The sequence below is a fragment of the Pinus tabuliformis genome, chromosome 2_1, assembly GCF_031772625.1.
Source record: "Pinus tabuliformis cultivar Carrire ecotype Pingquan chromosome 2_1, CPIR1, whole genome shotgun sequence".
Lineage (NCBI taxonomy): Eukaryota > Viridiplantae > Streptophyta > Pinopsida > Pinales > Pinaceae > Pinus > Pinus tabuliformis.
Genome location: NC_142299.1, coordinates 716,569,651 through 716,586,293, shown reverse-complemented (window position 1 = coordinate 716,586,293; position 16,643 = coordinate 716,569,651). Strand labels below are relative to the sequence as shown.

General features: G+C 36.3%; 1 protein-coding gene and 2 pseudogenes across 1 annotated transcript; 2 read left to right on the top strand and 1 right to left on the bottom strand.

Annotated features, from left to right (window-relative positions):
* The first annotated feature begins 4,271 nt into the window (after positions 1–4,271).
* Positions 4,272–4,877, top strand: LOC149202609 (thylakoid lumenal 15.0 kDa protein 2, chloroplastic-like). Its single transcript, XM_089401639.1, has one exon. The coding sequence runs from the start codon at positions 4,272–4,274 to the stop codon at positions 4,875–4,877; it is 606 nt and encodes a 201-aa protein (XP_089257765.1).
* Positions 4,878–12,345: 7,468 nt separating this feature from the next.
* LOC149202608 (uncharacterized) lies at positions 12,346–13,129 on the top strand (annotated as a pseudogene).
* A 2,425-nt stretch (positions 13,130–15,554) lies between these two features.
* Positions 15,555–15,866, bottom strand: LOC149202607 (nuclear transcription factor Y subunit B-3 pseudogene; annotated as a pseudogene).
* Positions 15,867–16,643: the final 777 nt, after the last annotated feature.

The window sequence follows — 16,643 nt, the reverse complement described above, 5'->3', positions numbered from 1 at the left end:
CTACAGTGTTGAATAGCTGAAAATAAACTGTTTGTATGGATTTATGCAGAGGTCTCATGTTGGAAGCAAACAGGGGAGCGACAATCAACTCACATGAGAATGCAATATTTAAAATCTGTTTTGAGCCAAGATGTTACTTTTTTTGACACGAAGACCATCACTGGAGAAATTATCAGTTTTATCTCTACAAATATAGTAGTTATACAAGATGCAATTAGTGACAAGGTATATATCCTAAATTTGCAAACGAGAATGAGTTTGTATTCTCTTAAAATTATGGATGTGCATTTTATTTTGTTTTTCATATTGACATTGTGATATAAGAAAAAACTAAAAGTCAAAAAGCTCAAATTGTTTTTCGGTCAAAGGTGTAAGAGTTGTGTACATATTCTCACCAGCATCTTTTTTCTTTCCCTTTTCCTTGTTTCCTATGACTTTGGTAAGTCAACCTAAGGAACTAGTAAATTTATAAACCAAGGGTTTTTTAGTTTTTAAAAGCAATAAAGAAAGTTTCCAAAATCAAAACTAGTCATTAGGGCTAGAAATATATACAACATTCTCACTAAGGGTTGCACTTGCGGATGTTTTCTTGGGCATCAGGTACATGACAAAAGTTGACTTGTACCAAAACTAATTCAATTCGTCTTTCGCTATATTGCATCTAATTTTAGTGTCACAGGGACAGGGAGATGACGGGACAGATTTCGGGGAAGGCTGGAAGGTACCCCATATTTCTAGAGGACATGCAACTGGGATGGCATAGTTTTACTTGAAAACATATAAAAATAAAAAAACATAGATTCTAGAACCTAGGACGATGATACAACTCAATCAAAATAGAAATTTTTCAAATAATAAGTCTAAAAGACTTTGTTTATGTTGATATTGAGGTAATATGTAACAAATTTGGTCCATGCAAGCTTAAGTAGCTCTAACTTAGAATGAGTGTGGAAAATGTATTAATTGGCTTCATCAGTGGTGATGAATTTTAATTTTTTCCCTCTTTTGTACAAGGTATTCATTCATCATTTGCTAGGATTCAACTTAATAATATCATGCATCAAAGGCTCACTGTATGCACCAAAACCTAGAACAAAAACGTGAGGATTTACCTACTCAATGATTGCTTCTGCTGCCTTGCAATTAGGTGCATCTGGTGATTGCTCCTGCTATATGACAATTAGGTGCATCATCAATAATTAAATTAATGACATTACACAACCCAATTTCTGTAATGGTTTTCGGTAAGAGCTACGGAATATTAGCAACAGTCTTACCAAATGTTGAATCATGGGCTGCAAGGAAGACCACATTATGAATGGACACAATAAGAACATTTATGATTTATCGTTGACATGATTTCAACATTTGTCCAATGAGCAGATAGAATGGATAATCCATATTCTCTTCAAGCATTTGTACATTGTCTTAGAGCTCTCTGGATTTTGGATTTTTCCTTGCTAAGTAACTTGGTTTTGGCTTTCTCATACCTAGGGCTCATGTAACCTTAATGGGCATTGTTGATGGCAATAACAATCTCATTTCAATAGGGGGAGTGAAGAACATTGAAATTTGAATGGTATACCACATGAATAGAGAAACCTCACTGCTTTCACATTCATCTCACCCCTAGCACCATTATTAAGGAAATCTACTATTGTCCCATGCCCTCTAAGCATGGTTGTGGAACAACTTGCACTAGGATATTGGCTAAACAATCTAGATCTGGCACTGGATTGAACCTTTTGTTTCTTATTACCATGCTTTCTTTGTACTTCTTATTATCGTGCTATCTTTGTGCTTCTTCATCTTCCTAAATGTATTTTTCTCTAACTTGATTTGGTACTGATTCTGAGGGTTTTAAATCCAACCATATCCCATGGAGATGCCTCCTCCCATGGTATATAAAGCAGTGCAAGATTTTCCCTCATTACATCCATGATTGCATATACATTTAGTGGTCCAACCTTCTTTTCCAGCTTTACATTTTGTGACAACATAAAGCATACGCCACATGAGGAATACTTTTTTCAAGTCTTTGATGGATAACCTGTAATAGAATGAGGGAGAAGGGAGGGGAAAGATTATGAGAAGGAACAAATCTACAAACAAACAACACAAAGGAAAAATACAACAGAGAATGGGCTTAGGTCTTTCCAGGCTTCCTCGTCAATCCTTCGGTGAGCTGCAGTCCAGGTATGGGAATCAGTTTTTTGTATCGGAAGAGGGCTATCAGGCAGCCCTTTTGAATACAATTGATGCCATCAAGCAATGCATTGTTAAGGAAGAGGGATACAATAATGTGCCTGGTTTGATAGATGTCCTATACTTTTTAACTCTTGCGACATCCATTGCTGGGGGTTGTGTGTTTGGGTTTGTTGCCCGGCTTAGCCCTCAAGGCGGAGTGGAGGGTTAATGGTAGTGGGTTGTTCTTCTTTCTCCTCTGTGGCTATTGTTATTTTCTTCATTTGGGAAACTTCCAATTGTGCGGAGAACTTCAGATTGGGAGCCTTTGGTAAATAACAACTTAGGGTTTTGAGGAGTAGCTACTGCTTTTTATCTGACACCCATCTTTGGAAAATCACCTATTGAGAAAAAATGATTTAACTCTGATATAAAAGTCTGGGAATTTTTTATTTTGCAGAAGTTCAAGGCTCAAATGCAACTCATGTTTATTAGTATCCTCAGGAGGGTTGCAATGGCTGCTTATAAGTTTTTTCAATGTAGCCTTATGTTAAGGGTTGTCCTTGTGGCATATCTGAACCTGTCTCTCTTATATGGGACAATTAATCCACTGTTTGCATCGAAGGAAATGGAGATACAACACTGAGAGTGATCATGCAGGACTGCATCGATTAATGGGTCTCCTTCACATATCCACCATGCTCTGTAGTGACTGTAATTAGCTGTAAAGTTCCCAAGTCTGACATTCTCTATGCTCAGCAACCCTGTTATTTTGTTATTCTGCTTTTAGTTACATTCAACAAAGAATAAATTTCGTTTTGATTTGTGTAAAATAAACCTTTTATTGCAGGCATTATATTGTTTTTTATTTCAGGATGTGGTTACTCCAGACTCATGAATTTTCTGAATGTATGGCAATGAGGCCTTCCCCTATAGCTTATAGGTATGTCATTCTTGTGTTTACTACTTCATTTTACATTCTTGTGGTGTGGACATTACCGTCTCGTCTAATTTTCATGGGTTTGGATGTGCTAGAGGATGTGTGTTGGTATCGTCGAGCTGGTTCAAGTATTCGTGGGACAAGAGAACAATGGATTCCATTACCATCGCGGTGAAAACTCTCAGGTCTGCATTTATCGTTTTTCCCTCAATTCCTTGTTATTGTCGTTTTGTGTTCCTCAAAGGAACGTGTTTGGTTCTCATGCAAACTATTTTTGTGGCTGTTTAGGGTATCCACAGTGGAATGGAATTCACCAAACTATACCAACAAAACCAAGAGCAACTTCTCTTCAAGTGTGCTATGTATCTATAGGTATGGATTATTAACCCTTGTCTCAGAAAAATAACTCCCCTATTTACTTTTTTTCATTTATGCTACCTGTAGCCATGGTGTAAGCCTCGATTGGTTGTGGCTTTGTGACCTCAACCAGTTCACTTGGTTTATCAGTGGGTATTTTAGGGCACCATTGATGGTTGCTACAATGCTAATGCTTTCCCTCGTACATTTAATTAGGAGTGTTATGCATATCTTGGTGCCTGCTGCGACCAAGTGTCGTAGTTTCTTAGTCTACGTATCCTCATTCTGGTGTGTGCCTGGCCTTACAGGTGGAATCAAGTGGCTCAAATTTCTGGTGCATTCAGTCTTTTGTGATTAGACCCATCTCCAGTGTCTCATGGCAACTCAAGCTCAAGCCTCAACAAGCAACCATCAAGAGCATTTTGAGTCTTTCTCCACCCCCAGTTAAAATGCCACTCAGTTCCTGCTGCGTTATCTCTTTTAAGTCATTCTCTTTCCTCTCCATTTTCAGTTACAAGCCCACCTTCAATCGCATAAAACACTCATACTCTGTCAGTCAATGTACACCCAATTCAATAACCCACAACTTCAACCCCTTTCAGATCACCTTCAAAAACCTGGGTATTTCTCAGTTGATATATGCACATCACAAAAACAACATTCTTAAGGATGTGGGTAAGCAAACTTTGTCAATCGCATCCGTTCCCTTGTTCACCTTTTGATTCAACAAGTTCAGTTGACACCATCTTTAGCAATTACCCAAATCCTGAACTCAGACTTTCAATCCAACATGGCCTCAAAAGAGCCAGAAGCAATAAAAGTCTCAGACCTTCAGCTACCCAACAACTTCACCAATGTTATTGACATAGCCAGGGTCTTATTTCCAGCTCAAGCAGTGAAGATTTCACAAGAGTTGCAGGCTTTGGAAGACAAGTCAGAGTGGAAAATGAGAATCCTTACAAGGTCTGGGCCATCCCCATCTCCTTCAGATAAATCCTTCAGGGACCTATGGCGCACTGATGACAGGACTGTGATTATAGTAGAGGACATCTCTTCCCCAAACATCTTGAATATCAGCACAGGATTAACAGTGGGTTCTAGGCTTCCTCGTCAATTCTTCGGTGAGCTGCAGTCCAGTTATGGGAATCAGTTTTTTGTATCGGAAGAGGGCTGTCAGGCAGCCCTTTTGAATACAATTGATGCCATCAAGCAATGCATTGTTAGGGAAGAGGGATGCAATAACGTGCCTGGTTTGACAAATGACGTGTACTTTTTAACTCTTGCGATGTCCATTGCTGGGGGTTGTGTGTTTGGGTTTGTTGCTCGGCTTAGCCCTCAGGGCAGAGTGGAGGGTTCATGGCAGTGGGTTGTTCTTCTTTCTCTAACTCTGACATAAAAGTATGGGAATTTTTTATTTTGCATAAGTTCAGGGCTCAAATGCAACTCATGTTTATTAGTACCCTTAGGAGGGTTCTCGACCAGATTTCTTAATGCTTGGGATTTCTGTACCCACGTTTTGTTTAATTAATTAAGTTATTATGTTTTGGATACCAATCAATATTGAAATCTTTCAAATTGTTTAATTAATAAGTTATCATGTTTGGATACCAATCAATGATTTCTTAACGCTTGGGATTTATGTACCCGCGATTTGTTTAATTAATTAAGTTATTATGTTATGGATACCCATCAATCTTGAAATCTTTCAAATTGTTTAATTAATTATCATGTTTGAATACCAATCAATCTTGAAATCTTTCGAATCACTGTAAGACGATCTTTCTGATTATTTTTAGGCTACATCATTTTTATAGTTTTTATATGATTGCGAAATTTAGCTCAATATGGTGCGACTATTAAACATTTTACATTTTAAACTTTCATGAAACAATGAATGGCTTTTTGCAGATGGGGTACATGAGTACATTTTTGTGATAAGTTGACACATTCTTTTTCAAAAAATATTTTATTTAATCAAGTTTTTGGGTTAAATATGTTTAAATGATGAATGCAGTAAGATTGACATGTAATGCTCTGGTAAATAATTGATTATTTTACCTTAATTACATTATGGAGGTGGTTATCATTAAAGAAAATTAGTTTAGAAATTTAATTCTTTGGTAAATAATTGATTATTTTACCTTAATCACATTATGGAGGTGGTTAACATTAAAGAGAATTAGTACATTATTTACAAAGCGTCTCTCCCAACAAAAGATGAAGAATTTAATTTTGATTATCATCCTAATCACATTAAGAAAATAGTTTTCCCTTCAGAATGTCAATTGCTTTGATCCTCTCTTTTCTATTAAAATTCAAACACTTCTCTTTTCTATTAAAATTCAAACACCATTGCACTCTATAAAATTCCACCAAAAATATTCCTGTTTATCAAATATTCAATTGGATGTCATAGATTATTTGCAATGAACATAACACTTTGAATTGTTGGGTTGTGTTATATTCTTTCCACGTAGTTAATAGGGGGTTTGAAGGGCACCCGTAACCCCACTTTATGGGGTCCGAGCAGCGCCCCAGAAAATTTTGGTTTTGGACCATATGTTAGGTTGGGCGGACCCACCTATGGTTTTGTGCATGATTTTCGCACATGTTTTTTTTTGGACGCGATGGTTTTCGGTCCATGGTATTGGATGCCTCGGCATGTATAAATATGTATTGTAACATTGAAAGGAACATAATGAAAAATCAAGCTGGTAGTCCGGGTTTTGGGATCCAGGGAAAAATCTCTGTGCATATGTGTTTTATGGGTTATGCTCTCGCATTGTTTATTTTTCTTTGTTTAAGAATTCGTATGCAGGTAATTTCTGTACAGGGTTGAAACCTACATTTCATATCAGAGCTATTTTGGCTTCAAGGGGACGCCTTTGTTGCTGAGGGGTTTCGCTCGGGCCTGTGGTAGACCCTGTTCAGTGGGAGATCTGCGAGATCGATTCTGGTGGTGAAAGAAGATGGCGAGCAGTGGAAAGATAGAGATTGAGAAGTTCAATGGTCAAAATTTTGAGTTGTGGAAACTCAAGATGGAGGATCTGTTGGTGGATAAAGATCAGTGGATCGCGGTAGATCCGGGTACTAAACCATCGGGAGTGACCGATGAAGAATGGAAGAAATTGGATCGGAAGGAAAAGAGCACAATATGATTGTGTGTCTCGGATTCAGTATTGCTGAATGTATCAGGGGAAGCTACGGCAAAGGCTTTGTGGGTCAAGTTAGGGACTTTGTACCAATCTAATCTCTGGTGAATAAACTGTTCCTGCGGAAAAAGCTATATAACCTGAGGATGAAAGATGGAGACTCGGTGACAGAGCATCTGAATGCGTTTAATACTGTGGTAAGTCAATTATTATCTGTTGATATTAAAATTTCAGATGAAGATAAGTGCATCAGTCTGTTGTGTTCTCTACCAGATTCGTGGGATAGTCTGGTTATTGCAATAGGTAGCAATGCAACTGCTTTACAGTTTGATGAAATAGTCTCAGCCTTGCTAACGGAGGAGATAAGACGGAAAAATATGGACAACCAGAATGGTGATGCCTTGTCTGTATGAGGACGGTCCCAGAACAAAAACAAAAATAAGTCATCGAGTGGGAGATCTAAATCTAGAGGGAGATCTAAATCTCCAGGAAAACCTACAAAGGTGGTGTGCTGGAAATGCGGAAAGGAAGGGCACTTCAGAAGGGATTGTAAATCTAAAGCTCCTGATAAAGGAAAGGGATCTGATGATGCTCCTTCTACAGAGGCGAAAACCACCTCAGATGAAGGTGGGGATGTGTACTTGGCTTCTTCAAATACACATGTAGATCATGAGGCATGGTTGATTGACTCAGGTGCATCCTTTCACTTCACTCCCCATAGAGAGTGGTTATGCGAGTATGAGAAATATGATGGTGGTGATGTCTTCTTAGGAGATGATAGGAAGGCTAGAATCATTGGTCGGGGAAAAGTAAATTTGAAGTTGCAAGGTGGAAGGGTTAGAACACTTCCGGGTGTTCTACATATTCCTGCATTGGCCAGAAATCTGATTTCTATAAGCAAGTTGGATGATGCAGGTGTAAAGACGGTGTTCGAGAAAGATACCTGCAAGATGGTTCGAGGAGCACTGATATTAATGCGGGGAGTTCGGATTGGAACTCTGTACAAGCTGCAAGGTAGCACTATTGTTGATGGGTGCAATAGTTCTATGGTTCCTGAAAATGGAGTAGAGAATCTAGTGGTCTCTGGAGAGAAGACCATGTTGTGGCATCAAAGGCTTGGACATATTGGAGAGAAGGGCCTTCGAATACTTCATGGTAAAGGTATGGTAGAAGGTATGAATATCAGCTCTCTGGATTTTGATTTCTGTGAAAATTGTGTATATGGGAAGGAGAATCGGGTGAGTTTCCACTCTGGTGGTAAGAGGACGAAACAGATATTAGAGCTTGTGCACAGTGATGTGTTTGGACCTGTGAAGGTTCCATCACTGGGTAAGTCTGTGTACTATGTATCATTCATAGATGACTTCTCAAGGAATACATGGATATATTTTCTTAAGAAGAAATCTGAAGTCTTTGACAGGTTTAAAGAATTTAAGGCTCTGGTGGAAAATCAGACAGAGAAGAAGATAAAGGTGCTGAGGACAGATAATGGTGGAGAATTTTGCAGCAAGGAATTTGAAGAATTTTGTAAGAAGTGTGGTATAGCACGGCAGAAGACTACTCCATATACACCTCAACAAAATGGAGTCGCAGAAAGAATGAACAAGACGTTGATGGAAAGGGCAAGAAGCATGCTCAGTGGTGCCGGGTAGGACAGGAATTCTGGGCAGAGGCGTGGATACTGCATGTTACCTCATCAACAGATCACCTTCATCAGCGTTGGAGGATAAGACTCCAAAAGAAGTATGGACTGGTAAGAAACCCTCTCTTTCACATCTAAGGGTATTTGGATGTGATGCATATGTACATGTTCCAAAGGAGAAACGAACCAAGTTGGATATTAAATCTGAAAAGTGCATCTTTATTGGGTATAAGGATGGTTTAAAGGGTTATAAGCTTTGGAACCCAGTCACACGGAAGGTTGTGTACAACCGAGATGTGTTGTTCAGAGAGGTAAAAGATGTTATTCAACATGAAGTCCAACCAAAGGAACCTGAGAAGATAGAGTTTGAGCCAAAGGAGGAAGAATCAGACTCTGCAGCAGAGGAGGAATCAGAAGATGAAGAGCCACAAACTCCGAATGTGAGAAGATCAGTTCGAGAAAGAAGGCAGCCAGAAAGGTATAGTCCATCTACTTTTAGTTCAAATTTTGCTTTGTCTGTTACTGATAATGATCCCAGAACTGTAAAGGAAGCAGTGGATTCAGAGGATGGAAAACTCTGGAAAGAGGCCATGGTCGATGAAATGGCATCTTTGCACAAAAATGAGGCTTGGATCTGGTGGAGTTGCCGGTGGAAGGAAACCCATTGGCAGCAAATGGGTGTTCAAGAAGAAGACAAATGCAGAAGGAAAGGTGGAGAAATACAAAGCTCGGTTGGTAGCAAAAGGTTATTCCCAGTGTCGGGAATTGATTTTGGTGATATTTTTTCTCCTGTTGCCAAGGTAACTTCTATTAGATTACTTTTATCTGTTGCTGCTGCTTTTGATTTGAGGTAGAACAGGTGGATGTGAAGACAACATTTCTTCACGGGGATTTGGAAGAGGAAATCTACACGAAGCAACCTGAAGGCTTTGCGGTGAAGGGTAAGAAAGAACTGGTATGCAAGTTAAAGAAGTCTCTGTATGGGTTAAAACAGTCACCAAGGATGTGGTATCAGAAATTTGATACATTTATACGGGGACTTGGCTTCACCAGAAGCAAAGCAGATCATTGTGTGTATTTTAAATTAATTGGTGACCGTATTATTTATCTGGTCTTGTATGTGGATGATATGTTGCTGGTTGGAAATGACAAAGAAATTATCCAGGATTTAAAGACCCAATTGTCCTCCAAATTCGACATGAAAGATCTTGGTGCTGCAAACTATATTTTGGGTAGGAAATTAAAAGAGATCGGTCAAGAGAGGAACTCTGGTTAAACCAGAGGAAGTATGTCGAGACAATACTCCAGAGGTTTAATATGCAGGATAGTAAACCGGTGAAGGTTCCTATTCCTGTAGGTGTGAGGTTATCTGCTGAACAGTGTACCAAGACACAAGAAGAGGAAGAGGACATGTCCCGTGTTCCATATGCAAGTGCAGTGGGTAGCCTGATGTATGCAATGGTCTGTACTAGACCAGACATTGCACATGCAGTGGGAGTATTGAGCAGGTTTATGTCAAAACCTGGGAAGGAGCACTGGACAGCAGTGAAGCGGGTTTTCAGGTATTTATGTGGCACTAGTGATTATGGTTTGTGCTACCAAGGAAGACCAGGATTGGACAGAGTGTTGGATATTCATGGCTTTGTTGATGCAGACTGGGCTAGAGATCTGGATCAGAGAAGATCTACAAGTGGGTATGTGTTTAACCTATTTGGAGGTGCAGTCAGTTGGATGAGTAAGAAACAATCTGTAGTGGCACTATCAACTACAGAGGCAGAATACATGGCAGCCACTCATGCAAGCAAGGAAGCAGTTTGGTTGCAGAGATCGTGTTCAAGTAGGGTTAGTACAGGGAGCTATAAGAATAGATTGTGACAGCCAAAGTGCAATTTTCTTGGCAAAGAACCCTGCTTATCATTCAAAGACAAAGCACATTGATGTTCAGTATCACTTTGTGAGGGATATGATAGAAGACAGAAAGGTGTTGCTGGTAAAAGTGGACACTTTGAAGAATACTGCAGATGCATTGACAAAATCTGTGAGCTCTGAGAAGTTCTCTTGGTGTAGAGAAGCAATGGGAATCTCAGGGCTGAAAAAATGACTAAGCTCTCCTGTGGCCCCTTGTGGAAAGAAAACAACAAGTGGGAGATTGTTGGGTTGTGTTATATTCTTTCCACGTAGTTAATAGGGGGTTTGAAGGGAACCCCTAACCCCACTTTATGGGGTCCAGGGCAACGCCCCAGAAAATTTTGGTTTTGGACCATATGTTAGGTTGGGCGAACCCACCTATGGTTTTGTGCATGATTTTTGCACATGTTTTTTTTTGGACGCGATGGTTTTCGGTCCATGGTATTGGATGCTTCGGCATGTATAAATATGTATTGTAACATTGAAAGGAACATAATGAAAAATCAAGCTGGTAGTCCCAGTTTTGGGATCCAGGGAAAAATCTCTGTGCATATGTGTTTTATGGGTTATGCTCTCGCATTGTTTATTTTCTTTGTTTAAGAATTCGTATGCAGGTAATTTTTGTACAGGGTTAAAACCTACATGAATCCTCGTTGATTTTCGTATGGACATGAATTCAAATGATTTATCAGGAAGTATTCGTCCATCTTTGAGTTGTTATTATGTTATATTTCGTTTTGATTTGTGTAAAATAAATCTTTTATTGCAGGCATTATTGGAATAAAGAAAATAATTATTTTTGCATGAGGTGCCAAGTGTCACTATTGAAAATTTCTATAAAAGAGGGAGAAAGTTAGTGAGAAAGGGACTTTTTGAACACCCTACTATTGGATTAATATCCTAATGACATTGTGGTGATTTTAGTAAAAATGGAGGTCATGTTCTTCTGTTGAATTCCCTTCTTCATCATAATGTTTGTAAGATTTATTTCTTTCTTTCGTAGGCTTTGGCGTCCTACTTTTGTAAGATATATTTCTTTCTTTTGTAGGCTTTTGCTTTTAATTCCTGAGTTTCTGAGCTACGGTGCTTTAAAGGAAACTAGTCTTAGCCTTTTTCTCGATGTAGGTGGTTTGTAAGGAATAAAAATAAGATGTGACATACCCTAGTAGATGTTGTTACCTTTTTCTCCAGCTAGGCATACTTATACTTGTTTCTTAATGTTATTGCATCTAGGGTTAAATTAGAAAAGAACTTACTAATCTCTAAAATTTTAAATGCATACAATTAAGGTTGTGAAAGCATACACTTGATTCTTCTTTACCTTCACTATGTTAAGACAATTTAAGTACACATAGGTTATAGTTTTAATGTTATAGTTAACGTGTTAAGTATTGAAGTTTATGTCTTGTAACATTTTAGGAGTTACAATGTGTTTATGATGAGAGTGTATTAGAGGTCATAATTTTTAGAATTCATTGTGTTAAACATCATATTGCACTATGGTTTACTTAATAATAGAGCTATTCCCTTAAGGATTATAAGGTAATAAATGCAATTTTTTCTTAATGGTAATAGTGGTTAGAAGTTGCATTTTGGAAGGGTTTGCAATTCTCCAAGAGTGATCAAAGTATATTATGGTTTATATGGGATATGGGACATATAAGTATTTTGACTTTCATAATGGTTTTTGGGTTAACACATATTGTATTTGATATTATAGTGACCATAGTGGTGAAAGGTTACATTCAGAAAGGGAAACAATTAGTGGGGCTAATATATAGTGCAATATATATATGAATATCTAATAATAAATTCATTATAAGTGTTTTTATTCTTTAAGAAAGTATTTTTTTGTTGTGTTTGCATTCTTCAATTTATGCCTTACAACGTTTCCTTTGCAACATTTGGAGCAAATGCTAGTTATATTATCATGCAAGTTATCAAATAATAAATGGCACCATGTACATAAGTGAGCTTAGGTACTGGCCAGCCCCAATGTTGGATAGAAGCTCAATTGAGCTTGGATAGTTTAATTTCCTTAAAAGTGGTTCCCATCCTCAACCCCTCCTTGTGAAATTTGAACCAGCTACCTTATAACATTAAATCCACACAAACTAACCACACATTGAGTAACCTAACAATGTACTGATAGTGATATTGAAATGAATACTAATCCAACTGGTGTTGTGGTTGCTGTGGAGTGTCGCGCTGGCCTCAACAGGAAAACTAATGCAGGCTCCGTTTCCATTGAAGGAAAAACAGATATAAATGGAGAATTCAGGGTGGAGCTTCTTGGCTCTGTTATACCATCCATGCTGCTCTGCTCCTCAAAAGATCGCAGTTCCCCTCTCAAAGGGTACTGTTCAGCGAGGCTCCTCAGAAACCCATTAGAGAAATTCAATGTGCCATCATTGGGTACCTCCTCTTCTGATGAGCTGATCTTCACATCAGAAGCCAATGGAATCCCTACCTTCACATTCCCTTCCTTATCTTATCATTCCCGAAGCAAATTGTGTTCTCACAAATTCTCATCGGATCATGAATCGTTCAGAGAAGGTCGTGCGCTACATAAAGTCAACACAGGATCATTCAGTAACAGAGCTGCCCTGTTTCCTCATGGAAATCTTCCTCCTCTGCGAAAAGCTCTTCTGGGCTTCCCCTGTTCTACCAAAACCTACTCTTGGCTTCCCACCTCTTGATCTTATTCTTCCCCCTCCTATACCAAAATCAGTGTTGGGTTTCCCACCTCTTGATCTTCCTCTTCCCTCACCTTCTCTGAACTTTCCCCCTTTCCCCTTAAGTGTTCCACCTCTACTTGCAGGGATCACATTTCCACAGTCCCCGCCTTTTCCTTAAACGGTTCCTCCTCGATTTCACAAACTTCCTGAGACAAACTCCACATACTCCGTTGCTTTAATACTCGTTCTTTTTCTGGTTCATATTTAGACACACTCCACATGCTCCATTGCCTTGATAGCCTACTTTGTCTGGTTAATATGTTGTTCCAATCTACTTCTACTTAATTATGTAAGTTGTTATTGTCTTGAATGCTATTATTAGCTATGCATTTCACAATAAGCTTATAGTTACGATTCTTGTCTGTTGATGCTTAGACTAGTTTCTAATAATTTGATGAAATTCTAAAATACATACTCCATTGCCTTGATAGCCTACTTTGTCTGGTTCATATGTTGTTCCAATCTGCTTCTGCTTAATTATGTATGTTGTTATTTTCTTGAATGCTATTATCAGCTATGCATTTCACAATATGCTTATAGTTATGATTCGTCTATTGATGCTTAGACCAGTATTCTAATAATCTGATGAAGTTCTAAAATTTAAAAATCCAACATGAAGGATTCATAACTAATTTTGTTCAGACATTTAAATCATCCGGTCATTAAAAAAAAGATTACATAGAACAAATGATTCTATCATTCTATTTTGTTCAGGCATCTGAGCCATCCAGTCATTTTTACAAAAAGAGTTACACAGAATGAATGATTCTAAAACCAAACATTTTGAAGAATTTTCTAAATATTTTCATGTATAATATAATTATAGATTTTGGAAATCTCTTAAATATGAGAGAATTCAAATAGTCAACTCCATTCCTGTCATGTTAAATTTTCAAAATATCTTGAAATTGGAAACAAACACACATAATATATTCATATATATATATATATATATATATATATAAATATATATATATATAAAAGGCATCGTCTAAACATGTTATGTTCTAGAGTTTTTGGCTGTAAGCTAGTGTGAATATTTTTGGTCAAAATTTATTTTATATTGTTTAAAATATGTTTTTTACTACATATATAGATTCACTATTGTGAAAAATCCCTTAAACACTTAAATTGTGCTCAAACTTTTGATTCCCAACACTCTTCCAGATTCGAAAAAAATTAAACCAAAAAATATGTTGAAAAACCCTTCAAAATATAAAATAAATAAACTACCTCCCAAAAAAAATTACATATAAAAAATAATAATTTCCTAAATTAAAATAAATATTCATTCAAAAGATAACATCTTACTCACCCATATACCTTGAATTAATTAAATAAAATATTGAAATATGTTTAGGTTAATTAAAATATATAAATAAATTTAGGCTAATTAGAATATTTTTATAAATTTCTAACTTATGATTAGTAAAATCAAGAAGGCAGGTCAAAGCAACAGAAACTTAACAGGTAAAAATGCCTGCAATAAATTGTATGTCAAAGCATCATGATAGTGTAACTTTTTTATCAATTCTTTTTCATGTAGATCTTTTCAACGTCTTTGCTTGCTAATTTTCTTTTTCACTTAATTATGGTATCTTTAAGCCCTCAGTACAATATTCAATAAAACATATTTATCGACATTCTGAAGTGTGTGTTTAACCATAGTCTTTACAGTTCTAGACGTCTGATACACTACACATTTCTCTAAAAACTTTCATGGTGCTCACAGTTTATGTATTTCTCAAATCTGAGTTGAAAAGCACTAGAATTTCTTGAAATAAATTCACTTTGAGTTTTTACTACCTAAATTTTAGTGTGAAAGTATTGTTTGTCACAAAATTATGTTTTATAGTTATCATGAATTAAAAAAAAAAAAAATCCTCTTATAAATATGAAATTGATGTTTCTCAATTTTCTCAAATCCAATACATGAATTTAAAAAAGAAATATGCCACTTTCAATTAAAAAAAAACCTTATCAATAAAAAAATATAAAATTGATGTTTCTCAACTTCTTCAAGTTCAGTATAGTACATGAAAGTTCAGGTATAGTACATGAAAGCTCAGGTAAAAAAAAAAACCTTATCAATAAAAAAATATAAAATTGATGTTTCTCAACTTCTTCAAGTTCAGTGTAGCACATGAAAGCTCAGGTGTAGTACATGAATTTAACATGAATTTAAGAAAGAAATATAAGATTGATGTTGTTCAATTTCCTCAAATCCGATACATGAATTAAAAAAAATCACATTATCAACACGAAAGAAATACGAAATTGATGTTTCTCAACTCCTTCAAATCAATACATGAATTTTAAAAAAATCCTCTTCCCAACACAAAAAAAAAGAAATATAAAATTGATGAACACAGAAGGAAAAAATATAAAATTGATTTTGCTCAACTTTCTCATATACCATACATGAATTTAAAAAATTCCCATATTAATACATAAGAAAGAAAAACAAACTGGAATGATTTCATTGTATGTCTAGCAAAATTCAAATCCCCTGTTTTCAAGAATGTAGTTTGTGTTTAAAGATGGAAAATCCAGTCTCAAGAATGTAGTTCAATGGTTAGTGGAGAAATTTAATCCCACAAGATTCGTAGTCCCATCCTGGACAGGGCTAAAAACTACTCCAATTCACTTGTAGAACCAGCCTGACCTTGTGAAGGGCCCGCTTCCACTTGTTTTCTCCCCTCCCATGCCCGGTATTTCTCTAAATACCGACGCAATGGAAATATGTAGTCTTTAAACCCTAAAACTTCTAATGCCCATAGCAAATCATCAGCGTTCATAGTCTTACGCTTGTTTTTCATGCACCTCTTACACGCCACACTGGTAATAAGGTTGATAAACCCCGTCAGGCACTGCTGCACGGCCTCCTGGGCTTCTCTCGACTCCTCCTCATTCTCGCCCCTCTTTTTCTGCATTATTCTGCCCATAATGGCCAATGGAAAATACACCTCGTTGCTATGATTATTATCGTTGAGGGTGTTTTTGGTTGAGTAGGAATCGATGTTATGTGCCATTGAAATTTAGAAATCTGACAAACCCTGAGAGCAAAGAGGAGGTCACTCAAAAAAACCACAAACAAAGATATACGGAGAAAAGTTCATTCAAGAAACTATAAAAACACTAAGAATCAAAGGAATTTTATGGTCGTGAAACTAAAACAAAAACGTCAATCTCTTTTTATAGAAAAAGAAAATAGAAAAAGACTAGAGTTATGTTCCACAGAAACGGCGACACTTCGAAAAGGTTACTTAAAAAACCACAAATACACTTAGAAAATAGAAAAAAACTAGAGTTATGTTCCACAGAAACAGCTAAGATTAAAAACATCTAAAAAACTTTATATATTTTATTATAAAATTTATAATAAATAATAATTTTTTATATATTTTAATTATAAAATTTATATAATATCTAATCATAAATCCTCCTTTTAAATTATATGCGAAGGCAAAAAAAAATATTTATTTTAATAAAAATTAATAATAAAATACATTTTTATATATAAAATATTTTTTTAACTATGTTTTAAATTTTCACATACTTAAAACTATTTTATTTTTAAAAATTTTAAAAAATATTATAAAACTATATATTAAAAATCAATTAAAATTAAAATCTTAAACTATTTTACTTTTAATAATTTTAAATAAAATGTTATAAAACTATATATTAAAAATCAAACAAAATTAAAATCTTATATTCCC

What these genes read in the sequence shown, in the direction of transcription:
- LOC149202609 (XM_089401639.1), top strand. Translation starts at nt 4,272, where the DNA reads ATGGCCTCAAAAGAGCCAGAAGCAATAAAAGTCTCAGACCTTCAGCTA.